Here is a 26,661-nt window from a genome sequence, read left to right as displayed (position 1 = left end):
ATCCTCCCAGATCCCGGGAACCAATGACAGCGCACTCCGCCAGCTAAAGCCGCCCCGCCCCAGCCGCACAGAAAAACCTATCAGCTCGCCACGCCGCGAACCGGCAACCTCTGCAAACCTCCATCCGCTAACCCGGCCGCGATCCCTCGCAGCGGGCCTGTATGAACAAACTTCTAACACAGTCCGCGCGCCCAGACTTCCTCGACCTGCCCGCTTCGGTCCGGGAACGCCGCCCAGGAGCGCTTCGCCATTAAAGCCTCTTAGACATTCTTTTGGTGCCCTGGTCGTCTTTCACCTAACAGGAGAAGTTAGGGATCCAGATACGGAAAAGTTTAGGAGGGCGAGGATACACAGGCGCTCCCTTTTTGTTTTTGGAAGTGGACAATTAAGGCCTGGATTCTATCTGGGGAATAGTTCTTTGTTGATGGGATATGGAGAGCCCCAGGTAAGTGACATTTGTCTGGGCTATTTGGGCCTTAGATTGGGATACCCGATAACTCCAGGATCCCAGGGCCCCAAGGAGTTTGGCAGTATGTTGGAAGCAGAGTTTTCGGGTTGGGCTACAAAGGAGGAGGCCATGTACGTATTGGAGGAGATGACTTGGGGCTAGGTCAAGTGTCTGTAGGTCCTTTTGTAAAGCCTGTCCAAAAGAGTGGGGACTGTCTCTGAACCCCTGGGGGAGAACTGTCCATGTTAGTTTCCAGGAAAGTGAGTCACGGGGTCTTGCCAGGTGAAGGCGAAAAGGGGTTGGGAGAGGGGGTGGAGGGGAATGATGAAAAAGGCGTCTTTGAGATCTCATACCGTGAAGTGGGTTGCAGTCGGGGGTATGGTGGACAGAAGGGTGTAAGGGTCAGGGACTGCTGGGAATGTCACTGTGATGGCCTCATTGACTTTTTGCAGACCCTGGACCAGTCTCCAAGAGCTTGGTCCCTTCCTTACTGCCAGAATAGGGATGTTGTGTGGTGAGTGGGTAGGAATTGGGATAGAGGCTTGAAGAAGATGGTCTATGATAGGCTTAAGTCCCCTGTGGGCCTCCAGGGTGAGAGAGTACTGCTGTTGGGTGATTATAGTCGAGGGGTCTTTTAGGGTAATGTGGACTGGGGGATGATGTTTGGCTATGGATGGGTGATCAGTGTCCCAGACTTGGGGGTCTAAGGTGGGTAGATGCAAGGGAAGGTCGGGGTGAGGGATGGGGACCGTCCAGGATGCAGAATATAGAGACTGTTTCGAGGTGGGGGTATGGTAATAAAGACCCCCAGTTTGGATAACAAATCTCTCCCTAGGAGTGCCATTGGGCACTGAGGCATTATGAGGAATGGGTGTATAAGGGTTGGTTTTCCAAAATGACAGAGTAATGGAGCGCTGATTTTTGGCCTTAGAGGAACTCCAGAGACCTGTTTGATTGTGAGTTCTGAGTCTTGAGTTGGGCCAGAGTAGGAAGTTAAGAGAGAGAAAGTGGCTCCAGTGTCTACTGTAAAGGAGGTCTTTTTCCTGGCCACTACCCCGTCTACCCCAAGTTCCAAGCTCATGTTCAGGACACGGGCTGGGGGGCTGGAACCTGGGCCCCATCATTGGACAACTCTTGTAGGGTTGGGCTGGGGTTCTGGGGAGAACAGGGGATTTCCCCAGAGGCACCAGGGTGTCCCTGTGGACAGTCCACTCTCCAGGTCTGGGAGGTGGGGACCTCCCCAGGGGTACCAGGGCGTCCCTGGGGACAGTCCATCTTCCAGTGTCCTCACTGGCCACAGGTTGGGCATGCTTTTGTGGGGGGCCACGGGTTTGGGCATGCCTTTGCCCAGCGTCCTGATTGGTTGCATCAGAAGCAGGGTCTGGGGGGCGGGTCTTAAGCCCCGTTCTGGGATGACTTGGGCCAGGCTGATCTCTTCTCTTAACTGCTGCCACTAAAAAAGCATATTTAGCTTTTCTCTCACGTTCTTTTTCTCTCTTAGCCTCCTCCTCCCTATTATTGAACACCTTGAAGGCTATTTCTAGAAGGTCTCTTTGAGGGGCCTCAGGGCCCTTTTCTAGTTGTCGAAGCTTGTGTGTGATGTCAGGGGCGAACTAGCTGATGAACTGAACGTGAAGGAAGAGTAGTGCAGCAGGAGTGGTGAAGTCTAGGTTGGTACACTTCTGGGCTGCCTCTGTGAGGTGTGCCAAGAATAAGGCTGGATTTTCATCTGCCCCTTGGTGACTTCTCTGACTTTATCATAATTGACATGGATATGAGCATTTTTCTTCATTCCTTGTGGAATGTAGTTAATCATATGACTGAGTCTTCTGATACCTGGGTCACCGGGCTGGGACGTCCAGTGGGGATCTAACTGAGGCACTGCCTCAGCAGCAACTGGGCCATCCCGGTCGTGGTTATGTAAATGATCAGCAACGGCTTTTGCCGCTTGCCAGATACAGTCCTTTTCATCAGGGGTGACAGTGGCATTTAGGATATAATATACATCACTCCATGTGAGGTTATAGGCCTGGGAGAGTCTCAGGAATTCTCTTCTGTATCTGGTAGGATTTCCAGAAAGTGACCCAAACTTTTCTTCTATCTGGCTCATATCTGACTGAAAATGGCACATGGACTCGGGTGGGGCCCTCTGGTCCTGCCCCTCTCTCAGGGAAACGTGTGTTGGGTACGTGACTGTGTGGCAGGGCGGGAAGGAAGTGGGGAGGGGGAGTCGGGGAGATGGGGTAGCAGGGTCGAGGGCGAGTCAGGAGAGGTTTCCTGGCCAGTAGGAGAGTTGGATGAAGGGGAAGGAGAGGGTTGGCGGGGTGGCGGGTAGGGAGGGGGCTTGTCCGCAGGGTTGAACGCTGGGGATGCGGAAGGTCGCGGTCTGTGGTTAGTTGAGTACTGGGGTCCTGCCCCGGTTGGATCCAGGGTATCTGAAGCGTGGATGGCAGGGCAAGGGAGATATATAGATTTAGAGAGAGATAAGGAAAGAATTTGCAGTTAAGAGAATAGAGGAGAGAAAGAGGCTTATATTCCTTGGTTTACACAGAAAGTCAATAAAGTCTCGAGACAAGAGACTTGCACCGTTTACGTAGGCCACAGGCGCCCTCCCGGTCTCCCGAGGGAGTGAAGACGTAGGGCACCTTCCCGTTCAGGTCTTAGAAGCCCAGGCAAATAAGTAAACACAGCAGACCTCTGCATTCCAGATGGGAATTACCTTGAAAAGGAGAGTAAGAAAGAAAAGACGACATGGGGAAACCAGGCTTTCGTGGAACTGGTCTTGGTCCTGGTCCATCTCTTTATTTTTCAGAGAAGCTTTTACACTTTAAGTTGTACATAGAGATAAATGTAAGAAGCAGAGTCACGACCCTTATCTAAAGACAGAGTGTTCTTTGCATACCTTTGTTCTTACAAGGGTCTCCTGTTTGCTTACAATATCTTCTGGTCTGGAGACCGATTAACATTTTATGGCCCCATCTTTCTTTCTATTGACAGAGGTTTAGTCAATCAGAAAACTTGTTTTCCCTGAAGATCTACTTAGTCTTAAGATAGTGATAAAGTTACATTCTTATATAGCAAGGATACAACGATTTATAACAAAGAAAGAGGAGTACAGTGATTTATAATAAGGAGAAAATTCATTAACTCAAAAGTCCAATATTGCTAACATCAAAACTATTATACTTCTTTTTCTACATTCCAGTTACATTGATTAACATACTCCCAGGTGCCTAAGGATATGGAGACCTGGCAGCAATCATTAACTCAGCAATGAAACACTTCACCAACATGATTTTTATCTTTAGAAAAACCCTATGCTAACTAAGACTTTCAAAATACTCCAGACTCTCTGTGCTGTTTATGGTTGAAAGGTTGTAAACAATCATGTGTGCAGTAGCAGGAGTGTGGATAATCCCGTCACACAAGCTAGTCTGCCAGCAGAGAGGTTTGACCTGAGACACTCTTTTTATATGCAGGAGACTATTAACTGGAGCTCTAGGTTAATTTTCCAGAGAAAGGTGGTCAGGGATAGCCCCTGTTAATGTCAGAAGAGTGTAGTATAACAGATGGATTTTGGTTTCGGGGGTAGATGCCTGAGCAGATCTAAGGGACCCCTTGAGTCTTGATCCGCCTTGCCTGCATGACCTTGTCATGGGTGGGGTCGGGGAGTCCCTCGAGTCCTGACCCGCCTTTGCCCATCAGGGCTCTTCCTCATGACCTTTGCCATGGGTGGGATCTCCCGTGCTGGCTCCCTCCTGGAAGTTGAGGAAGAAGAGTCCTTTTGCTTGGGAGGCAAGGCGCACAGAAGGGCCTCGTGGGTGGAACAGGCCTTGCATAGGGAGGGCCTGCTCCGAAGAGCCCAAAAGGCTTGGGCGTAGGGGACCTCCGACCACTTGCCATTCCATTTAAGGAAGTTGGTGAGATTTTGAAGAATATTAAAGTCAAATGTGCCGACTTCAGGCCAGCGGTCTTGATTGTCTGATCGGTACTGAGGCCAAATCTGTGTACAGGGCTGTTTTAAACGGTCAGCTCTGGGTTCAGTGAGTGCGAGTGGTTTGAGTCTCGAGAACACAGGTCGGGGGGGGGTCTTTTGGGACAGGCTGGCCAGACGGCATACTCGAAAGGCAAGCAGAGGCTCCTGTTGAGAGCTCGAGTCGCCACCCGGAGTCGCGACTGGAGTCATGAGAAGAGCGCTGTGTGTCGAGGTGGAGCGTCCCCCACCGTAGCCTACAGAGTGGCCCCGGGGCCCGGAGAGGACTGAGTTCTAGGCCGCCTCTAGAGCGCCGTCCGGATCTTGCCTTACTCTAGGGGCCGGCTTGAGTGGAGAGTTGGATGTAGAGCAGTCGAATGGCAAGAGCTCCCTATTCCGGAGGCCGCCAGAGAGAGGAGGGAGAGGGGGCAGAGCCGAGGCCTGGGGGCACGCAAAGCACCTATAAAACCTTAGCACGAGGCTCACCCCGCTCACGAAGGCACTGGGCGTCCCTGAGGGGAGCTTGAGCCCCGGCAGAAAAGTGGGCAGAAAAGTGAGCTTGGGGGATGTTCGTGATCCCAGACTCCGGGAAAATGGAAAACAATGGGGAGGGAGAGTGAGACAGAGTGAGCCAAGTGCCTCGCCCCATCCCGGGCTTCAGCACCAAGAATGTAAGGCATAGTTCAGGCCGAGGCAGAAAGAGGAAAGACGACCTCAATAGAAGTAGGTTACCTTTATTCAGGCAAGGAGGGGTGACAGTCGGCCTAACGACCAGGCTGAGTGCGGAGAGGGATCAGGGAGGCTCCATATTTGTAGGGAGGCTTGTGGAAGCGATAAGGGAAATGTTAATTAGGCGGGATGTTTTGGGTATATTTTAGTTGAGATGGCATTTGTAGTTGGGCAGGGAGTGATAAGTCCTTTGGGCAGGTGTAGGGGTGGAAGGTTTTTGGACAGGGGGTGGTAAGTCTTTGGGGCAGGTGTACGGGGTGGAAGGTTTCTGGAGAGGGGGTGATAAGTCCCAGATAGATGCAACTGGCCTGGAGCATCATGGTGGGACCTAAAGTTCTGTTTTGTTTTCTTCGAAGTTAGATGATTCAGTGGGCCTTTGAAACTTGTTTTCTTTTCTAGGCCCAAAAGACTCCTTCAGTCTTAGCCACTGGACCAACAGGGAAGTCCCAAGTAACCTATTTTTAAAAAGTCAGCTTGGTCAAGGAGTATTTTTGTTTATAATCCCCAAATCTAAATAAATGTTTAATCACATATAATAAAATTATAAAAAAGTTGGGAAGGATTTGTTTGAAAGAAGAAAACCAACAGACTCAGAAAAGGTAGACAGTGGTAGATTTATCAATGTAGTGATTAAAAACATTTAAAAAGAAGAGAATAAAAGAGAAACGAAAACTCAGAAAAGAAACATACTCAAAGCATTTATCAGGAAAGGTTGTAGGAGCTTTGAGGACCATTTCCAGACCACGTGCTTCTAAACAACCAGTCCCAGACCACCTGAGCAGCAGAGGTGCAGGCGCGCCCCACTTGTGGCTTGAGAGGAGGCTTTGCACATCCCTCTCATTGCGACTTGCATTCAGAGGAGCCGCTCGAGGGTGGCCGCGGGATGGTCTCGTCTTCAGGGGACAGAGCAGAACCGACAGGAATCACCTCTGCCCGGCTCCTTCCCCACGCCTAGCCCTGCTCGGGGCATTCAGGGCCCTAGGGATGGATCCAGGCCACCACCAGGACTCTGTGGGCTGGGCGAGGAGCTCCCCACCACCAAGTGCCAGGAAGACTGGTTGGCATGTCTTCTCGGGAGCTCCAGTCTGGGGGCCCAGCCATCCTTCAGCTGATGCCACGAAGCCGCCATGGAGATGTCAGCCCCTCCAGCGGCCCAACTCACTCGTCACCTGTTGAGGTCCTTTAATGGACTGGAACTTGGTGGCCCAGAGTCAACGATAAAAAGTAAAAGAGAGAGAGAAAGACACGGGGACCAAAGTTCTGATGGAGCAAAGGTGTTTTATTCAACATTGTGTGAGTACTTATACTGTCTTACAAGGTTGCTATTTTCAGCAGAGATAAAATCAAAATTTACAAGTTATCAAGGAAACATGAGGTCATCCATATGAAAGAGAGAGGGTTGTAAATAATCACTTTTAACCGTATGGTTCATAGAAAGGAAGAGGGTCGTAAATAGTCACTTATCACCCTAAGGAAACACTAACGGAGGACATGCATGCATTCCTCACCCAGCTGCTCCACTTAACTCCTGAATGTTCAGGAGTCAATAAGGGACGGAGGATTCAGGACAGACCCAAAGCAGCACGCAGGAAGCCTCCTGTTCAGCGCCCCCTGACAGTCACCGTGGCTCCACCGGGCCATCCCCTCCGACCTGCTGTCGGAGCCTGGGGCGGGCTACTCCTGCAGCAGGCTCCTCGAGACCAGCATCCGCATCACTTCGTTGCTGCCTGCGAGAGGGAGAGGGTGGGCTGGGCCTCAGGGTTAGGGAGGCTCTGAGCAGTCTTTCTGACCAGTCTGACCAGGAATGCAAACAGCAGTGCTTTTCATCTCGACAGATGTCAGGAAGAAGGAAAAACTGACTTGTCAAAAACCTCTCCGGATGATAACAATGCTTTTATTAGGTAAAAAACAAAATAAAACAGCAGAACATACATGTAGTATAATTCTGTTCTTTAAAAATATCATCTACAGGCACAGAAAAAGTCCAAAAAAAGTATTTTTGGTCTAAAATATAAAAGGAACCCAAAATATTAATTCAGATGTCAAAACCTGAATGATTTTTTTAACCTTTTTTTGTGTTTTATAATTTTTCAACAATAAATACACCAACATCGTTGGTAATCAGAAAACTGGATTTTAAAAGAACAAAAACCTTTTCCCTGAAAGGGGGTGGAGCCAGTTGCTGAGGGGAGGAGATGAGTTGCTTGCTTCACTTTTACATTCTTTCTGATGCAAAAAATGCTCTAGAACCCGGGAGCCACGGCCACTGAGCCTGGGCCCTAGAACCCGGGAGCCACGGCCGCCAAGCCTGCGCTCTAGAGCCCGGGAGCCACAGCCACTGAGCTCGTGTGCGGCAATGACTGAAGCCCGTGCTCTGCAGTAAGAGAAGCCGCTGCCATGGGAAGCCGGTGCATGGCAGAGAAGAACAGCCCCTGCTCCTGCGACCAGAGAAAAGCTGTGCAGCAGCCAAGACCCAGCGCAGTCAAAAAAACAAAACCAAAACGGACACAGGCCAAGAGCAGGGGGAGGGTGACCTCAGAGCAGACAGAGCAGAACTCCCTGATGCCCAGGCCAGTGCCCTCCCCTCCAAAGGGGCCAGGAGTGGGGAGGAAGGCAGGCAGGGCCCAGGCAGCACAGGGACAGATGCCGGGCTGAACACTCCGACAGGGAGGAAACCATCTGGGGCGCGTTTACCTTCAAGGATCTGGTGGACGCGGGAGTCCCGCACGTACTGCTGGACGGCGTAGTCTTTCAGGTAGCCATAGCCACCGTGCATCTGCAGGGCTTGGTTGCAGATCTGCAGGGAGATGGGGGAGAGGAACCTCGGGTCCCGGGAAGGCGCTCCTCCCCACAAGCACCCACGTGGGCCTATCCTGAGTAACTGGTGCCTCAAGTAGCATCCCAGGGGTGAACAGAAGGCCCACCACGTCCCGGGCACCCAGGAGAGCCGGAGCACCAGCACTCACCGCAAAGCATTCGTCTGTGGCGAAGAGCTTGGCCATGGCGCACAGAGCCACCGCGTCCTCCCGCTCCTCCTGCAGAGCCGTGGCCGCAGCACGGACCGTCAGCCGCGAGGCCACCAGCCTGGCCGCCATCTCGGCCAACTGGAACTGCAGGTACTGCGGCGAGAGGGGGAGCAGCGCACTCACAGACGGCTCAGCACTGCCAGGGCCTGGGAGCCCCTCCAAGGATAGGCCGCTGCCACGGGCCCCCGGGCCCCACCGAGAACGTGCCTGGGAAGCTCCAGGTCCACTCCCCTGCCGCGCTGCAGTCACCACCTCCTCAAGGAGACGCCCCCTCTGTCTGCCCCTTCAACCTACAGCCAGTAAAGCGCCCACAGCTCCACACAGGTGCCTCTGCCCAGCACACCAGGGTGCCCCGGTGGCCCACACCTCTGCACCTCACGGCGGTGGGCTGGGACCTGGAGGGGCAGGACCCGAGGACCTGAGACCCCAGACCTCAGCTCCCGGCCCGGCAGCTGAGCCCACAGCAGCGCCCAGGACCCAACAAGTCAAGACAGGCGAGGCACTCGAGAGCCCAGCTCCGCCCCCACTCGCCTACCCCCGGTTACCCTGGACAAGGCAGAGGCGCCCACAAGACAGGCGCCTCCAGGGGGATAGCAGCCACAGCCAGAAGCCTGGGCACAGGGAGCAGCAGGGACGCCGGGCAACACCTCAGGGAGAGGCCATGCAGGCAAGAGAAACCAAAGCCTGGGCTGCACAACTGCCTACTGGAAACCAGAAGAAAAGCCTCTAGCTTCCAACCTGTGGGGTTGTTAGAATCAGGCAGAAAAAAGCTTTATCTAAGGGAGTGGCTACTTCTAATGAGCCAGCTGAAGAGGAGGAGTAACTCACCAGTAACACAGGATATCACAAACCAAACCAGTCATGGATACTGGCTCTAACTGGTGGAGAATTCAAAAGAGCCATCATGAGGAAATTCAATGAGCTATGAGATAACTCAGGGATAAAAGTAATGCACAGATGGAATATTTTGCCAAGAACACTGACATTCCAAGAAAGAATCAAACCAAAACCCTGGAGCTGAAGAACTCAATAAACGCGATGGAGAATGCATTAGAGAGCTATGGAAATACAGCAGACCGTACAATTAGAGTGCCTGAAGACAGGACCCTGGGAATGACTCAGGGAGAGGAGGAGCGCTAGGACTGAAACAAAATCAACCCTACCAGAGCTATCCCACTCCATCAGGAAGGGCAGCGCAAGGATGGCAAGCATCCCAGAAGGAGAAGACGGGGGACGGGGGTACAGAGCTCGTTCACGGAAGAGCTGAGAATGTCCCGAATCTGGGGAAGGAACTGGATCTACATGTCCACAAGGCTAAGAGACGACCTGATTACCTCAAGGCAAACAGACTGTCTCCCAGACATCAATTAAACCTGTCCAAGGTCAGAAACAAAGAATCTTAAAGTCAGTCAGAAAAAAGACCATAACCTACGAAGGGACCCCAACAAGCTAAGAGCTGAACAGAGCTATCTCACGATCCAGCGATTCCACTTATGGTATTTTTCCCCAAAAATACGAAAACACTAATTCAAACGGATACATGCGTCCTTAAGTTCACTGCAGCACTATTCGCAACAGCTAAGACATGGAAGCAACCTAAGTGTCCACAAGAGAAAAGGACAAAGAAGATGGAATTTATGTATTCGATGGACTACGACTTAGCCATAAAAAGAATGGAATTCTGCCATTTGTGACAACATGGATGGACCTAGAGTGTTACATTAAATGAAGTCAGACAAAAAAGGCAAATACCATATGACTTCACTCACACGAAGAATCTAAACAACACACAGCAAATGAAAACACAAAACCACCTCACAGTTACAGAGAACAGACTGGGGGTTACCAGAGGAAGAGGGCGGGAGGGTGAAATGTTTGTGAAGAGGGTCAGCTGAACGGCGCTGGATGGAATCAGACTTCTGGTGGTGAGCTCGCTATAGTGGACAAGAAGCCCAATTATAATATATGCAGGAAACTTTAACGATGCTGTAAACCAGTGTCACCTCAATAAAGAAAAAAGAATGAAAATCTGGGTCACAAGCAATCACTCCAATCCCGCGCCCCTGAAATAACTACTTTTTGCATTTTCAGAGGTATCTTTGAAAACGTGTTATTAGTGTTTACATGTACCTACGTATCTCATAAACAAAACAGCACATGCTCCTAAAATATCATGTTTCTCTTGCCATGTCATACATCACGAATCTTCCTGCGACTACAAACAAAACTATCATAAACCGGACAGAAAGAAAGCACAAGCTCTGGCCGCAATGAGGGCAGAACCAGCAGGGGCGTTAGGGCCCCACTGCTCCAGAAGACGTTCTGGAGCCCAGAGCCAAGGAAGGGACGCGGCGAGTTACCTGGCTGTTGGCCAGAGGCTCTCCAAACTGCTTCCGGACCTTGAGGTGGTCTCGAGCGAGGACGACCGAGGCGTGAGCGGCGCCCAGGGAGCAGGAGGCTGGGAGGGAGGGCACCAAGGCGGCCCGTGAGCTGAGGGCCCCGCGCCCGCCGCCCGCCGCCCGCGCCCGCCGCCCGCCCCCGCGGTGCTCACCGACATTGATCCTCCCGCCATTCAGGCCCTTCATGGCGATGAGGAAGCCCTGGCCCTCGTCCCCGATCCTGTTGGCCACCGGGACGGCACAGTCTTCAAAGATCACTGCTCGGGTCGGCTGTGAGTTCCACCCCACCTGGCGAAAAGCAGGGGCTGAGTGGCGGCCCGGCAGTCACCACGCAGCGCGGCGTCTGCTGTGCACGCGGGCCCGAGACGGGCGCTCCAGCGTCCCGGGACTCAGGCTCCCGAGAACTCCGCTGCGGAGGAACAGGAAGGCCACGCTTCCATACGTCAGCGCTGACAGACTTTCCTTTCAGCACAACGGTCGAGCATGAGCATACCGAGAACACCTACTTCCGACCAGCTGCTCACCACACCAACCAGGGGCGGGACGGGCTCCCCAGCGCGGGAGCCGGTCACACCCCTTGCCCCAGCGGGCCGGCGACGCCACGCCACGCCGGCGACGTCGTGTCACGCCGGCGACGCCACGCCACGCCACGCCGGCGACGCCACGCCACGCCACGCCGGCGACGCCACGCCACGCCACGCCGGCGACGCCACGCCACGCCACGCCGGCGACGCCACGCCACGCCACGCCGGCGACGCCACGCCACGCCACGCCGGCGACGCCACGCCACGCCACGCCGGCGACGCCACGCCACGCCGGCGACGCCACGCCACGCCGGCGACGCCACGCCACGCCGGCGACGCCACGCCACGCCGGCGACGCCACGCCACGCCGGCGACGCCACGCCACGCCACGCCACGCCGGCGACCGGAAGTGGGAGTATTCACACCACAGACGCCGTCGAAGGCCGCACGGGAGGACTTCCTGGCCTCTGCTTTGCCTAGGGAGCTGGTTTAGCAGGACACCCCTCGCCGTGTCAGTCTCGAGCCCAGGGAGTTTTCCACCCCTAGGACGCAGCCCATGCCCTGTAACTAGCCTGCTGGCGGCCCACGTGCCTTCTGGGGCCACGGTGTCCCCAGGGGCAGCTTCACCGGGAGGCCGGCAGAGCCCCCTTCCTCATGGAGAGCCAGATTTAGGGGCCCCACAGCCAGACTGGCCTCCTTCCTCTCCGCTCCAGGAGACCCACGCTGTCAGAGCCTGCGGACACAGGGCCAGTTGAGCCCCCGGCCCAGGGGCCTGCAGCCCTCCCCGCACCGCTCCCTTCAGGGCGCCCTGCCTGGGAAGCGGCCCCCGCCCATGCATGGCCTTTCCCCTGAGGCCTCTGTCCAACCCTGGCTCAGCCCCTCTCCTGTTCCTCACCCGCGCCCTCCCCTGAGCCCTCTCCCCTATCCCGCCCCCTTTGGGGCTTCCCGCACCGCACTTCTGCTGCCTCTGGCCCTCCCTGGGAACACCCCCCACCCTCACCTCCCCGTGGAGCCTCCCAAGGCCCCTCTGGTCAGCAGGGCCGGCCCTGGCATCTTGTCTTCCAGACCCCAAGTCTGAACCCTCCCACCCTGGCCGTGGGTCTCCCTGGATACTCACCTCCCATCCAGGACACACACCCCTGGCTGGGGCAGCTCAGGCGACCTTAACACTGAGTTGTAAGAGAACCACAGATACGTGGCCACCACCTCCCAGCCCCTTCCAGTGAAAACGTCTCCCTCCTCCCCAGGGCAGAGACCGGCTCTTCACCGCCTAGAGTCCCTGAGAAGCTGCAGCCAGAAAGATATTCCCTGGTCCCAGCCCAGAAGAGGGAGTCCCTTCCTGTATGTCTGTCTTTCATTCCAAAGACCACCTTCCCACTGCCATCGAGGAGTCCTCCCCGCTACCCGTACAAAATCTTTTGACATCTAAATCCAAGCTAAAGCCATTCCACACTCCTTTTCTGTTTCAAGTTCTCAGCTACAGAAGGTGCTCAGTACACCAAATGGAAGCATGTGCTTGCAGGAAAGACGAGTTGGGGAGAAAGCCAGCTGCTCAGGCCACTAGAGCAGCCAGATCAAGCGAGGGGGTCAGCAGGTGACCCCTCGCCTGGCCTGCAAGCTCTCTGACCTCACCCCACATGGAGCCCTCTGCTCATGACCCTCTGGCCACACTGAGAAATTCTGGCTGCTCCTAACACACTAGCCTTGTTTCCACATCAGGCTCTTCGCAACCACTGTGGCCTCTGCCCAGATCCCTCCTCAGGGCTGGCTGGCAGCTGGCTCCTGACCTGGCAGATTGCATCAAGTAACACCTTTCTTTGGCTGTCCCTACACCATGCAGCTCTCCTCCGCCCGCGTCACACCCTGGCTCGCTCCCCTCCCTCAGGCTGACCTGCCCGCTGCTCACAGGCGGCCCTACAGCCCAGCCTGGTGCGTCCTGTCTGGCCCTCTGAATTTCCCATTTGTCAAGAGAGATGCAAAGCACAACTAATCATCAAGAAGAAAACCAAAAAGCAAAAGAAGAAAATAATGTATGCTTGAAAGTGAGAGGAGACAGAGCATAAGGAGAAAAAGAGAAACTTTTTGTATAAGGAGTTTATTTACAATTTTTTTCCAAGCTAGCTAGATTTTATAATACTGCCAACAGATACCAGAAATACGAAAATGTTGAATCAGCCAACACTAGCTTTATGAGCAGAAACACCAGAATCAGTATAACCTGGGTCTGTAATACAACGTGTCAGACTCCGTGTCAGTCCGTCTCCCAAGCCACGTGCACACAGCTCAGCGTTTACAAAGGTAAGAGGGCACGTGTCTTACAAGCGCAGGCAGGCACGAGCATAAGGCTTTGCACACCCGGTGCTGAGAGGGTCCGGCTTTGCTGCACGAGAGGGGCGCGGAGCCTCTCAGGCCCTGGCAGCTGCAGAGGGTCAGGATCAGGGACGGCACGGAGCAGCCTGGGGGCCTGGGGAGCCAGCAGAAGTGGTGAGAGGCAGACGTGGGGCCACCTCCTCGCAGACTGCTACCCGGGCCCGACTCTAAGGGCGCCTGCTGGAGCTGAGGACTCACCGGGCCAGCCCACCTGAGCAGACCCCAGCTCAGGACCAGGGGCAGGGACGTAACCACAGGTCTGTGGCTCACGGCCTGGCTGTGGGATCTGTCCATCCTGGAGACGTCTTCTCGAGGCCCAGGGAAACACCCTCCTCTCACGTTACTGAGGGACCCATGGTTACCTCCAGTGAGCTTTGCTGAGCTAAAGAAGAAAAGTGGGCCGAAAGCATTTCACTCCTGAGACCTCTGGTCTCCTGTCTCAGAGTCTCTTCCCGGCTAACAAGTGGGCGGAGAGATGGGAAGTAAGAAATACAGGCCAGAAGTGGCCGCAGGAGCCAGAGGAGAAATCCATCTGTTGACGTAAGCCACTGGCGAACGCGTGCCACACGACGCAGCGAGGCCCACCCCTGCTCCCTGGCTGTCTAAAGCCTCACTGACGAGAAAGCCTGCAAGGCCCGCGCCAGGGTGGGCCACTTGCTGAGCTGGGGCGGGGCTCCCGCCAGATGCTCCCTGTCCAACTGCACTCACCTTTTTCTCCTTCTTGCCAAAGCTGAGGCCGGGGGTCCCCTTCTCCACCACTACACAGGAGATGCCTCTGGGGCCCGGCCCTCCTGTGCGGCACATGACTACATAGACGTCAGCTTCGCCGCCGCCACTGATGAAGGCCTGCGGGGTCGCAGCGGGAAGACAGCGGGTGCCTCGGTGATGGGGCAGTGGGAGGTGAGGGGCAGCGGGACGAGGTCCCAGGATGGGCCTAACTGGGCTCAGACTGGAGAGAAATGGCGACAGCGAGCACAGGGAAATAGGCCACGGTTCACCTGCAAACGCGCGGGCCAGGCCGGGCGGGCGGCGAGGGGGAGGGCTGCCACCCTGCCTGGGGGCGCTGTGGCCAGCCGCGTACCTTGGAGCCATTGAGGATGTAATGATCGTGTTGTCGCACGGCAGAGGTCACGAGGGAAGCAGCATCGCTCCCACTCCCTAAGGCGGGAGGAAGGGGAGCTGAGAGGCGGGGGTGCTGGGGAGGGGAGGGAGCCCCCGCGAGGCCCCAGCTCCTGAGAGACCGACCCTAAAGACAGGCGCCTTCGATCCAGGCCTGGAGAAGCGCTCTGTGCTCAGGGAGATTACCCCCGCTCCCCCTCCACACTCCCGCTCCAGGAAACCCTGAGCCTTGTGACCCGCGAGCTTGTGGTGGGCATGGAGACACAAGCCTGGGGCCGGCGGCCGGCCGAGGCTCCGCAGGCCCACTGGCCGCGTGCACACCCACCTGGCTCGGTGAGGCAGTAGGAGGCGAACTTCTCCATGGCACAAAGGGGCGGGCACAGCCGGTGCCGCTGCTCCTCGCTCCCAAACCGGTCGATCATCCAAACACACATGCTGAGCACACCCAGGAGGCCAGGGCAGAGACAGGCAGAAGGGAAAGGCAGCCTGAGGGGGAGGGCACATGCGGAGGAGAGCAGAGCACAAGAGCGCGGCGGGGAGGAGCCACAGCTGAGGAGGCTCACTTTCAAGCAAAGGCCTGGAGTAGCACACAGTCCGGGAGCACAGCACCCAGAGGGGCCCAGAGCCAAGGTCACCTGGGCGCTGGCCACACTATCTCTGGTTAGGTTAACTGAGCTCCCTGAAAATCAAGCTGTCCTATGTACTCTCCCAAATTAGTGGAGGCTTCATCTCTGGGTTGAGGAAAAGGGAAGCGAGGCCCTTCCCTAATGCAGAACTCTTGTCTGGAACCAGGGCAGCTGGCATTTGGGAGAAGGCCAGCATTCTCTAAGCAACACAAGATGACAGACTCGAGCGCAAGAGGCAGCCGCAGACCTCGTGTGAACTGCTAACAGTCTGGCTCCTCGGGGGCAGGCAACCTACACAGCGAAACCCTCTCCCATCCACACAGAAGGTGCCCGCCGACCCACGCGAGCACGCGCTGCGCCTGCCAGGCTGGCACTCACTTGTGGATGCTCATGTAGGCCGTGGTGCTGGTGCAGCCCGTGGCCAAGGCTTCAAAGATGACGGAGGTGTCCAGCCGCGAGAGGCCTGCCCCTCCGACATCTGTCCGAACGTACACCCCCCCGAAGCCCAGCTGCGCTGCCTTCCGCATCGTGTCCACAGGGAACAGCTCCTGTGGAGAAAAGGGCAGGGTCATCGGAGAGGGACTCACAGGCGGGCTTCTCTCCAGGGGGCGTGAGGAGGGACCCAGAGTGTGCACCCAGGAGGGGACGGAGCCCCACGACTCAGCGCCGCTTTTGTCTCCCACACAGTGGCACCAGTTAAAACGCACCCTACGAGGACTGCTCTCTGGCACCCAAGTTTCTTTTTATCATTCCAGTACTGCCTGGGTTTTAAGAGTGCCCAAATCTTAATTTTCATCCACGAATTAAAGCAGCGGCATCTGCGGGAGGACTCGCGCCCCTACAGGAACTCGCATTTGCTGTGAGTTTTCAGAGCAGAACAAACTGCGCGAGCTGGGTGCTTGGGCGGAGGCGGGCTCACGGCGGGAGGCACCGCGCAGCTGGACACCCGCACCTTCTGGTCCCACTCTGCCATGTGCGGCGCCATCTCCCGGGCAGCGAAGTTGAAGGCCACTTTCTGGAACTCCTTCTGCTCTTCATTTAGTCCCATGGAAGCTGTGGGCAAGGCAGCATTTACTCAGAACCGGGCCGAGGCTCAGGGGAGAGGACAGCAGGCCAGAAGCCCCTTGCAGCGTGGCGGGCAGACGACTTCGAGAGCAACCCCACATGGAGCTCCGGTGCGCGCCCCCGTGAACCCGCGCCTCCCTTCCGCACTCCCAAGCACACTAGCCGACTTTTTTCACCCCGTTACTATTTCTTCCATTACGCATCTTTCTCTTTTCCTCCTCGTAAAACCACATTAAAAGAATAATTAACACACACTGACCCTCATATTATGGTAAAACGTTTTTTTTTTCTTTAGGGTGCCCCACCTTTTCTGTATCGGAATCTGTGCCTATTTGTCTATATGCATCAACAGAGTCATTTTAAAAGCTCAATCAGGAAACGAAAATAGGTGTACTCTGGCTTACTTTCCAAACTGAGGATAAAGGTCCTGCAGCAAAGCTGTGCATTTGATAACACGGATCCTGAGTCTTCCAGCGCTGCAAACAAGGCTAAGGGCCTTCTAAATCTGTTTTCGCCAAACACATTCAGAAATTTTAGAGTGTTTTCTTTCCCGACTATTAGTGCTTTGGGTAATTCCTTCACTTCCAGCTGTAAGCTACTTAAAAGCTAAGGAACTGACTGAGCGATACCATCAGTCCAGTTTCATCAGGATAAGTTTTTCTAGAACCATAAACATTTTGAAAGAGACAATACTACTCCAGTATCTCATGACAGGTGACAGTCTTTAGGAGAGACCCCTGCATCAGCCTGACACACTGACCACCCAGTTCAGTGTCAGTACTTTGCAGCTTTTCTTTAAACAGCCAGTTCTCCGAATGACGTGAACACTGTTCTTTTTCTATGTATTTCGTTTACCACCAAACACTGCACAGGGTGAATGCAGGACAGGACTGAACTGTCAAACCCAGCAACAGGCCCATTAGTCAGTCCCGTGCCTCAAACACTTATCGTTTCCCCATTTTGCAAGGTGACAGACATTCTGCTCTGGGCAGGCCGGAAGCTAAGAGGAAAGAACCTAAGCAGAGCTCCCGTGAGAAGACCACAGCCTGCTGGGAACGGTGCAGAGGATGCAGAGGGCAGGACCGCGACTCCCGGGAGCTGCGCCACAGCACGGGCAGAAGCCCGCACAGGGCAGATCCCATTCATCTCTCCTTGGCTTTCTTTGTGCCGCCCCTTGAAAAGGACCCCTTGCCTCAGATGTGCTAAGAAGCATCAAGGAGTGTCTCTTACTGCAGGAGGCACAGTGGTGGCTGTGAAAATGTCAAGGGCAAAGTGGAAGGTGTGGGCTCTATGTGGCCTCCTAAGGCTCCGTCCTTTCACGTTAAACAAGGTCCTGGGGGTGACGGTACAGAGCACGGGAGGCGTGGAGTCTCAGGGGACAACCCCCTTCAGCACCCGACTGCCCCGCAGCCATCCTCTCAGAGAACCTGGGCGAGCCCAGGCCTCGGGAGCAGCTGCCTGTGAGCCAGGAGAGCTGTGTGTCCCCACCCGGACTGTTGGTAAGATGGGAATTGTGAGGGTTAAAGGTGGCCTCACCTTCAGAAGTCCAAGGCAGAAACTACACTGGGTGGTGCTCTCAGAAATACGGTTAGGGAGGAACAATTCAGGGTTCCTTACTCAGGACTTGGGCCAGTTTCCACTCACAAAAGAATTCGGACCGAAGGTCTACCACGGGGCAGTGCTGGGATAGGATGTCGTAAGCGCTAAGGAAACAAACACTTGAGTGTATGTGGGCTACAGAACTTCAGTCTGAGCAACAGCTCAACACGTTTACAGATGCTATTATTAGTACTGACAGATTCAAACAAGCAGCTCAAGGTATAAAAGGTCTAAGTACATCTAAACTGCAAGGAGATCCAACCAGTCCATCCTACAGGAGATCAGTCCTGGGTGTTCATTGGAAGGACTGATGTTGAAGCTGAAACCCCCATACTTTGGCCTCCTGATGCGAAGAACTGACTCATTGGAAAAGACCCTGATGCTGGGAAAGACTGAAGGCAGGAGAAGGGGACGACAGGATGATATGGTTGGACTGTATCACTGACTCAATGGACGTGAGTTTGAGTAAGCTCTGGGGGTTGGTGATGGACAGGGAAGCCTGGCGTGCTGCCGCAAAGACTCGGACAGGACTGAGCGACTGAACTGAATTGAAACTGCATCCAATGCTAATTAACAGGGAACGAGTCCATACAAGTCAGACATGAAGGCACACACTGTCTTTCTGTCCTTCATTTCACTCTGCAGAACCTGTTTTTTTACCCAATCAAAGGCCTGCAGCGACCCTGCATTGTCAAGTGATGATCAGCCTTGTTTTTTGTTTGCAATGCAGTGTTTTTAAATTAAGGTGTGAACGTTGTTTCCTTAGGCCCGATGCTGCTGCACGCGTCACAGACTACAGTGAAGTGTGACTATAGCCTTCACAAGCACTGGGCAAGCAAACCCGTCACTGCAGTATCTGCTTCACTGCAGTGACCCAAACCTACAGCGGCTCTGAGGGTGCCTGCATACACACAGCACGGTCCCGTGTTCATTTAAGATCAGTAACAGTCAATTCTGGAGAATGGAATGCCAACAAAGGGAGCTCCCAAACTTTGGCCACCTGATGCGAAGAGCCGACTCATTAGAAAAGACCTTGATGCTGGGAAACATTGAGGGCGGGAGGAGAAGGGGACGACAGAGGATGAGATGGTTGGATGGCATCGCTGACTCGATGGACGTGAGTTTGAGCAAGCTCCGGGAGTTGGTGGTGGACAGGGAGGCCTGGCGTGCTGCAGTCCATGGGGTTGCAAAGAGCCAGACACGACTGAGCAACAAGAACAACTCCACTGCTTGGGGTAAACAAGCAAAGAGTCAAGTTAAAAAGTAAGTAACACACAAGAAAGCATAGTTACTGAGTATAAGTACCCCAGTTTCCAGAAAACATGAGCGAATAAAACATAACAAAAACCAGGCCACATGAAGCTTGCTGGAGCTACTGGCAGAGTTCAAGAAGCCAGCACATACACGCAAAGACACACACACACAGAAGCAGTAAAGCTAAAGAGAACAAGACCCACATTAAAGGAGGAAAACCTTGACTGTACAGTAGTTCAAGGGTAAATAAGAGGCTGAACAACCGAACACAGGTATCTCTGAATGCATCCAAAGTCCACACCTCACCAGCTCTCAACAGTCCCGAGAATCCTGGCGCTGAGAGAGCATGTGGGAAGCCGCAGCAAACTGCAATGGGCGAGCAACCAGGCGCTCAAGCTCTGGGTCTGCAACTATTAATTACACAGCTTTCAGGAGGGAAGGCTCCTCTCTCAGCCTCAGGTCCCCCACCGTAAAATGAGAGGGCTGCACTAGACCCTAAGCAGGTTTCTTTATCTGTAAAATGATACATAAGGAAAATGAGAACCCTCTTAAAAATTACTTTTCACATTAAAATGCACCAAGAAACGATGAGAAGCGTGTTGATCGCTCCCGTTACCTTGATATCAGAATATGCAGAGTGACACGCTGAAGGGACAACTTCATTTCACTGAAGCTTCTTTCAAAAGCTGATAAAGCAGCTCATTTGCTGAAGCTGCACCTCCAGCCACAGGAAGTATTATTTAACCTATTTGCTGCCAACCAACAAAGGTGATTCTGCTTACCAAATTCTAAGCGCAAGGATGGGGTGGCACCCTGTGAAGGTGCTGTAAGACACTGGAGAGAAAACTGCCCTATTCCTTAGTGTCCTTGAACTCTAGACATTGAGCTGAGGCACTCAAAAGCTGCTCTATTTGCTTACAAGTGCCATTTACTTTAGATTTTTTAAAAGAAAGATTTCAAAAGAAAAGTGTTTTTCTTTTTCGACAGCATCACAGGGTTACGGTTACCCCCTAGTCGGCCTAGGTCTCCCCGACTCCGTGGTGGGTGTGTGTCCAGTCGTGTCTGATTCTTTGCAACCCCAAAGACTGTAGCCTGCCAGGCTTTTCTGTCTCCATGGGATTCTCCAGGCAAGAACACTGGTTCCCCCTCCAGGGGACCTTCCAGACCCAGGGAAGTTCTGCTGCGCTGCAGGCAGGCTCTTTACCGCCTCTTTACCAGGGAAATCCCGCTCGGTGACTCGCATGGAAATTACTTGCTAGGAGACACTCCACTCAGGTCTATAAGCTCTGGTAGTTTCCCACTTGGTACAAGTTACTTTTCTGCAGGAGTTTCAACAGCTGTTTTATAACCATAGATGTTACGTAATTTATATGAGCGAGTCTTGGATCACCGGAGGTTTGTTTACCTATCACAACCAGCAGCAGGCTTTGCACATCCTACCTTTAGGACTTAAGTTTATGATTAATAACAGCAATGTGCTGGGCACAGCAGCTGCAGGGAAGTTTCTGTTCTCAGGGAGCAGATAGCTTCGTGAAAGTAACCATAGGCAGCTCTCATGGTGTGGGAAAGCTGTGCAGCACATTTTCCATTGGGGCTGCCTCCTGCAGGGTGCAGGGCATGCTTGCGGTGGGAACAAAACCGAGGATCCACACTGGTCTGCCTGCTGACGGACCTGGCCGTGTGCTCAGGCCAGCTCTGCGTGTGGAACCAGGTTAAAAGCCCAGGGCCCTGGGGCCCCAGGGCAGACTTCGGGCTGCCTCACTTTTCCGAGCCTAAAACTGGGATGACGACCTAGGGCTTTTGGTGAGAGCGTGCGGCTCTAAAGCACATGTTCCAGCTTTCTCGCCTGTTCAGTTTGGGTTTTCTGAGTGCACTGCTATTTACCCCCATGGAATCACGTGTACAACACTCTGCTTTGTAACTGGACTTGTATTACCTCTTTTTTCTGTGAACACCCATTTCATGTTAGCTGCCTCGTTAGCTTAGAGTTAAATTAACCGGAATCACTTTAGCGGCCTGGGAAGCAAGTAGTCCCTTTTGTGGTCTTCTGCCACACTGTTTTTATAGTTTGCATCACTGGCTAATTAGTTGATATTTTGAATTCTTCGAGGATTTCTCTGTGGTTTCATGCCTGTTTTCTTTCCGAGTATTTGTTAAGGAATAGTTCTGTGTGTTCTCCTTGCTGTTGGAGTTCTCCGACGGTGTGTCTGCTTTCATCATTGGTTTAGATTTCCTGCCTCGTCCGGTTGTCTGCTTAGTCATCGTCACACCAGAGCCCCCGCCCCCTCCCCCGCCCCCGGGGCTGTAGTTCACCCATCCATCTCCCCTCCCCCGGCCCCCACTCGCTCTGGTCACGGCAGTGCTGTGGTCCACAGCGTGTGTGCCCTTAGTCGGGTCTGTGCTGTCTTCATGTCTCATTAAACGGTGTTTTCCCCCCACAGCAGTAAGCTGAATTGGTGTATCACTATGCAGTTACAGGAGAAGGCAATGGCAACCCACTCCAGTACTTGTGCCTGGAAAATCCCATGGACGGAGGAACCTGGTAGGCTGCAGTCCATGGGGTCGCACAGAGTCGGACACGACTGAAGCGACTTAGCAGCAGCAGCAAAGCTCACGAGTCCCCGCGGCGAAGCTCGCCCTTATCAGCAAGCAGAGGTAACAAGGCAGCTCCGAGCGCTGGGGGAGAAGGGAACCTCGGCCCCCGGCCGCCTCGCCGGTCCCCCACCGCAAACCGCCGGGATGGACCGGCGGCGGCCGCCGAGGGCCCCCGCCCGCCCGCGCGCCCCCGGGCTCCGCACGCGCCGACGCGGGGCCGGGGGCGGCCTGGCCGGCTAGCTGGACGGAGCCCACCCCCGGCGGGCCTTACGGTCGATGCAGGAGACCACGCCCCGCCGGACGCTGTCGGCGGGGCCCCGGGGCCCGCGGCGCAGCCCCCTCAGTAGCGCCGCGACACGCTGGCGGCCTCCGCGAAGCATCGCCGCCGCGCGCTCCTCTCCCAGCAGCTCCGGCCGCGCTCTGAGCTCCCGCGACCGCGCCGCGGGGACCACGCCGCACTGCACGTCGGGAGCTGCAGTGCGCGCCGCGGCCCCGAGGCGCGCTGGGGGCGCCTGCGGGAGGAGCCGGGACTCTAATTCCCAGAGGCCCGCGCGGCCGCGGCGCGCGTGCCCAGCCCGGAGAGCGCCGCGGGGCGCCGGCCGGGGTCGCGGGGCCGGGCCGGGGTCGCGGGGCCGGGCCGGAGCGCGCGGCGCGGACTGAGAGAGGAGAGCGCCGGGGGCTTCGCGGGGCACAGGGGCTTCGCGGATCCCCGCGGGGGGGTCCAGCGAGCGCCCGAGGCTGCGGCCACCCCGACCCGCGGGACAGCATGCCGCGAGCCCGGAGGAGGCCGGCGGGGCCGGGTGAGCGCGCCGGGCCGCTCAGCGCGCGCGGGGAGAGGCCGGGAGGCTGGTTCTGTGATCCGGGGCCCCGAGCCGCCCCCAGGCTCCTGTGCTGGGGCCATCTCTGCCGCTCGTCCGTCCGAGCGCTGACTGTCCGGGGAAGGCGCTGGGACGAGGGCTGGCGCTCGCGGCCCCCACTCCGAGCGCTCAGAGGCGGAGGGAGTGCTTCCGGGAGACGGGGAGGGTTGCGGGTTGTTGAGTATCAGCGCACGCGGTGTTTAGTGTCCCGATCACTGTCCAGGGGGACCACCGGCACAGCAGAAGGGTGCCGCGTATTAGAGGGCAGTCAGGATGGCTCACATGGGAGCTTCCACTTAGTCCAGAGGCCGTGCAGGAGCGTCAGGTGGGTTCAGGCCAGCGTGGCAGGCTGGCGTACAATCTGGCGCATACCCTCCAGGTGGATGGTGTGGACTGACTGCTGTAGGTTGAGCGTGACCACGGAGCACAGGTAACAACTTAGCAGCTCTTAGGTACCAGGTACCCATTCTGCTTCAGGCACATTTCCTTCACTGGAGGGCAAAACTCAGTCTCATCCATGTCTGCAAACTCCTCAGTGGCGTTTTTATCCAGCTTCTCTGAGCACCTTCAAGGAGTGGAAAGGAGGCAGGCTCAGAGCACAGTGAGCAAGGAAGGAGTCTGAGGTGACATGGAAGCTCACGTTCCTGAACACTGATGATAACGCCAGGCACCGCCTTGGCCCACTGTATTGTGCTTGTACTCAGTTGCTTAGCCGCTTCAGACTCTGTGACCCCAAGGACTGCAGCCCGCCAGGCTCCTCTGTCCATGGGATTCTCCAGGCAAGGATACTCGAGTGGGTTGCCACACCCTCCTCCAGGGGATCTTCCCAACCCTGGGGACTGAACCCCATATCTGTTTCCTATGTTGGCAGGTGGGTTCTTTCTCACTAGCGCCACCTGGGAAGCTCTGACTCCAGAGCAGCTGTTTTTCCTGCATCAGAACTTTCTCAGCAGGTAAGAAAGTTACCTTCTTTTTGCTTCTGTTGCAGACATGAAGGGGCCAGAAGGAAAACGCTCCAAAACTAAAAACCTAGGGGGGGCATCAGCCCAAGTGGAGAGCTCCAGCCTCCAGAGGACTCCAGCCTCTGAAGACGGCGGGGAGGCTCTCGGCAGCTACTGGCTGATGAAGTCAGAGCCAGAAAGTCGACTGGAGAAAGGCGTGGATGTGAAGGTGAGGTCCCGCGCCCGTCTCCGTGGTGCACAGGGGACACCACGGGGCCCATCGCCCACGTCTTGCCTTTGAGGAGCAGGGAGGTGTATGGAGTGGGACCAGCAGGGTTTACCGCTGTCTGCTCTGTGAGCCTCCACCTTCTCTCTAAAGGGCCAGGTGGTCATGCCTGCAGCGCAGCTGTCCTCACTAGTCGTGGCCTGCATGGGAGGGGCGTTTGGGGGAGAATGGATTCATGTGGTCCTATGGCTGAGTCCCTTCGCTGTCCTCCTGAAACTCACCACGTTGTCAGTCAGTTGTATGCCCATGCGAGATAAACAGTAACAACGAAACTGGCCTTAGGCCACCTGTCTGTGTTCCAGTGAACCTGTCTGCGAGTCAGGCACGGGCGGATGCGGCCCAAAGGCTGGTCCCCCAGCCCCAAGCCAGGCCACGCACGGCCTTGGCTGCCTTTCTCTGGCCACCCACCGTGCCCTTAGGTATCTCCCTGCCAACAGCCGGTAAGCAGGGGGTGAGTGTGACCCAGTCCTCACGACAGCCCAGAGACAACACAGTTGGAGATGCTATAGAAGGGATATATAGTATTTTAATAATAGAGATAACCGGATTAGCAGACTCATTAACCACCCCCCTGATCCTCTGGACTGAGCGATGACAGGGTGGCACAAGGCTGCCCCCTGCGTGCCTGGCAAGTGCGGCTCTGTGGGGTCCTATCCCAGAGGCCCCTGGGCCCTGCTGCTGGCAGCGTTCACACTAATCGGGGAGGAACGAGTCTGCTTCCATGCGTGCTGACCAGCCGGCCCAGGAGAGTTCACCGAATGACCCTGTTTCTGGCCCAGTTCAGCATCGAGGATCTCCAGGCACAGCCCAGGCAGACGACGTGCTGGGATGGTGTGCGCAACTACCAGGTAGGCGGGCTGGCGGGGCCGTGAGGCTTGGGGGGAGAAGCCTGCTCCCCTCTGACCTACTCAGGAATGAAGCTGTCTTGGCCAAGGGTGCTTTTTCCCTGAACCCAAACCTGAAGATACACAGTAAGTACCTGAATTCCTCTGGCTGCCTGCAGTTTTGAAACTGCCTGTGTTCCAGCCAGTGTCCTGATACACCTCGGGGCAAAAGGCAAGGATGGAACTGAAGCGGGGGGAAGCTGCAGTAAGGAGTCTCAGCTGACAAAGGCAGACTCGATTTCTGCCGGCTGGTGCTTCCCGCCAGTGGGAGGACAGCGCTTTCCTTGTCTGCTGCCACAGGCCCGGAACTTCCTGAGGGCCATGAGGCTGGACGAGGAGGCCTTCTTCTACCACAGCAACTGCAGAGCGCCGGGCATCGCGGGCCTTGTGAAGGTGGGGCATCCAGGCTGAGCCGGCTCCCTTCATGTGGGTCTGGGGACACAGCCTAGGCGGGTCATCCGCGCCCCCCTGCCCTGGTCAGGAGTGCGTGGCAGGCCTACAGCTAGGCGGGCCTGCGTCCCAGGCCCCACGGGCACAGGCTTCTCGTGGTCCACGCCGTGGCCTTGCACTCAGGCGGGCCAGCAGCCAGCGGACACGTGGCTGTGGGTGGGGAAACCGGTGCCAGCAGCGAGCTCTGCTTGGTTGGGAGCCCACCGTCAGGGTTGTCTCAGACTGCAGTGTCCCCACGTCTGAACCCTCGCTGGCTCTGCGGCAGACAGACAGGGCGAGACCGTGTAGGCCAAGAAATGGGAGCTGGACTCAGACTGAAGTCTGGCTGTGGAGCTGACTGGACAGACGACCAGAGACTTGGATCTGATTTCAGATTGTGAAGGAGGCTTACCCGGACCACACGCAGTTTGAGAAAAACAATCCCCACTATGATTCATCCAGCAAAGAAGACAACCCCAAGTGGTCCATGGTGAAGTTACTCTTTTTCCCAGCTCACGGGTGGACAGAGGGTGGAGGCTCTGGGGGTCTCTAGGGCAGGGCACAGAGCCCCGCTCGTCAGTGAGGCCGCCCTGCCCCTGGGGCGGAGGACAGGCGTGGGCAACCCGCCCGTAGGGCCTCCTACACTCAGCTGACACAGTTGGACGTGCCTTCTGCCCTGTGCACCGCTGCCCTGTAGGTGGACGTACAGTTTGTGCGGATGATGAAGCGTTTCATTCCCCTGGCTGAGCTCAGAGCCCATCACCAAGCACACAAAGCCTCTGGCGGCCCGTTAAAAAACATGGCTCTCTTCACTCACCAGAGACTCTCCGTCCAGCGCCTGACCCGAGGTAAGGCTGGCCCTTGTCTTTGGACCACATGCCAGAATGACTGTGAATTCACTTGTAGTCGCTGGCGAAGCCTAAGCACCATGGTTAAGGGCCGAGTCTGTGTCCCTGCCCCCCGTAACTCCCACGAGAGGAGCTCCCTGGGCTGCCCAGGATGCTGTGCACGGCTGCAGCCAGAGCCCCTCCCCGTTCCCGAGGGAGCGGCTGCTGGCCTTGCACCTGAGACATGCCTGCCGGACCGCTCCCTTCAGAGTGGAGTCGTGTGACTCCACAGACCATATCCCCCCAGGCTCCTCTGCCCATGGGATTGTCCAGGCAAGAACACTGGACTGGGCTGCCATGCCCTCCTCCAGGGGATCTTCCTGACCCAGGGATCGAACCCGTGTCTCTTACGCCTCCTACATTGACAGGGGGGTTCGTTACCACTGATGCCACCTGGGAAGCCCATTCAGGAGGTGATACAGACCTAATTCTTCCTCTTCGTGCCCTTTTCGGTAGAGGAGTTTGATTTTATCCTGAGCCTGGAGGAAAAGGAACCGAGTTAATGGAGACGCGGCTGCCGAAAAAGACAAGATGTTGCCCCAAAGTCAAGCTCCCACAAAACGAGAGGCAGTGTGGGGAGCACGCCGGTTGTGAGCAGAGGTGGGGCCTGGTCCTCTCTAATAAACACCCATGCTTAAGTTGGAAGCGTT

At 55.7% G+C, this 26,661-nt stretch overlaps 2 protein-coding genes and 1 long non-coding RNA gene across 7 annotated transcripts; 1 reads left to right on the top strand and 2 right to left on the bottom strand.

Moving 5' to 3' along the window:
• Nucleotides 1–6,411: 6,411 nt before the first annotated feature.
• ACAD8 (acyl-CoA dehydrogenase family member 8) lies at nucleotides 6,412–22,254 on the bottom strand. Its single transcript, XM_069554633.1, has 11 exons — nucleotides 21,999–22,254; nucleotides 16,167–16,267; nucleotides 15,593–15,762; nucleotides 14,914–15,023; nucleotides 14,551–14,627; nucleotides 14,178–14,315; nucleotides 10,728–10,863; nucleotides 10,537–10,634; nucleotides 8,117–8,269; nucleotides 7,845–7,947; nucleotides 6,412–6,877 (listed from the first exon to the last, which is right to left on the bottom strand). The coding sequence occupies exons 1-11, from the start codon at nucleotides 22,105–22,107 to the stop codon at nucleotides 6,825–6,827; spliced, it is 1,248 nt and encodes a 415-aa protein (XP_069410734.1). The 5' UTR covers nucleotides 22,108–22,254; the 3' UTR covers nucleotides 6,412–6,824.
• On the bottom strand, nucleotides 13,179–13,851 carry LOC138420933 (uncharacterized). Its single transcript, XR_011249366.1, has 2 exons — nucleotides 13,668–13,851; nucleotides 13,179–13,563 (listed from the first exon to the last, which is right to left on the bottom strand). It is a non-coding gene; the product is annotated as an uncharacterized lncRNA (long non-coding RNA).
• THYN1 (thymocyte nuclear protein 1) lies at nucleotides 21,465–26,649 on the top strand. Of its 5 annotated transcripts, XM_069554637.1 has the most exons (8): nucleotides 21,465–21,526; nucleotides 21,605–21,787; nucleotides 23,573–23,754; nucleotides 24,591–24,659; nucleotides 24,996–25,088; nucleotides 25,519–25,614; nucleotides 25,822–25,972; nucleotides 26,468–26,649. In XM_069554637.1, exons 3-8 carry the CDS (start codon nucleotides 23,575–23,577, stop codon nucleotides 26,512–26,514), a joined length of 636 nt encoding a protein of 211 aa, XP_069410738.1. In that variant the 5' UTR covers nucleotides 21,465–21,526; nucleotides 21,605–21,787; nucleotides 23,573–23,574; the 3' UTR covers nucleotides 26,515–26,649. The 5 variants fall into 5 exon arrangements, with proteins under 5 accessions (XP_069410738.1, XP_069410737.1, XP_069410739.1 ...); XM_069554636.1 differs by having other exon boundaries at nucleotides 21,466–21,787; XM_069554639.1 differs by lacking the exons at nucleotides 21,465–21,526; nucleotides 21,605–21,787 and adding an exon at nucleotides 22,212–22,527.
• Nucleotides 26,650–26,661: the final 12 nt, after the last annotated feature.

The sequence above is a fragment of the Ovis canadensis genome, chromosome 15, assembly GCF_042477335.2.
Source record: "Ovis canadensis isolate MfBH-ARS-UI-01 breed Bighorn chromosome 15, ARS-UI_OviCan_v2, whole genome shotgun sequence".
In the NCBI taxonomy this organism is placed as follows: domain Eukaryota; kingdom Metazoa; phylum Chordata; class Mammalia; order Artiodactyla; family Bovidae; genus Ovis; species Ovis canadensis.
This window is presented reverse-complemented; position numbering and strand designations above follow the sequence as displayed.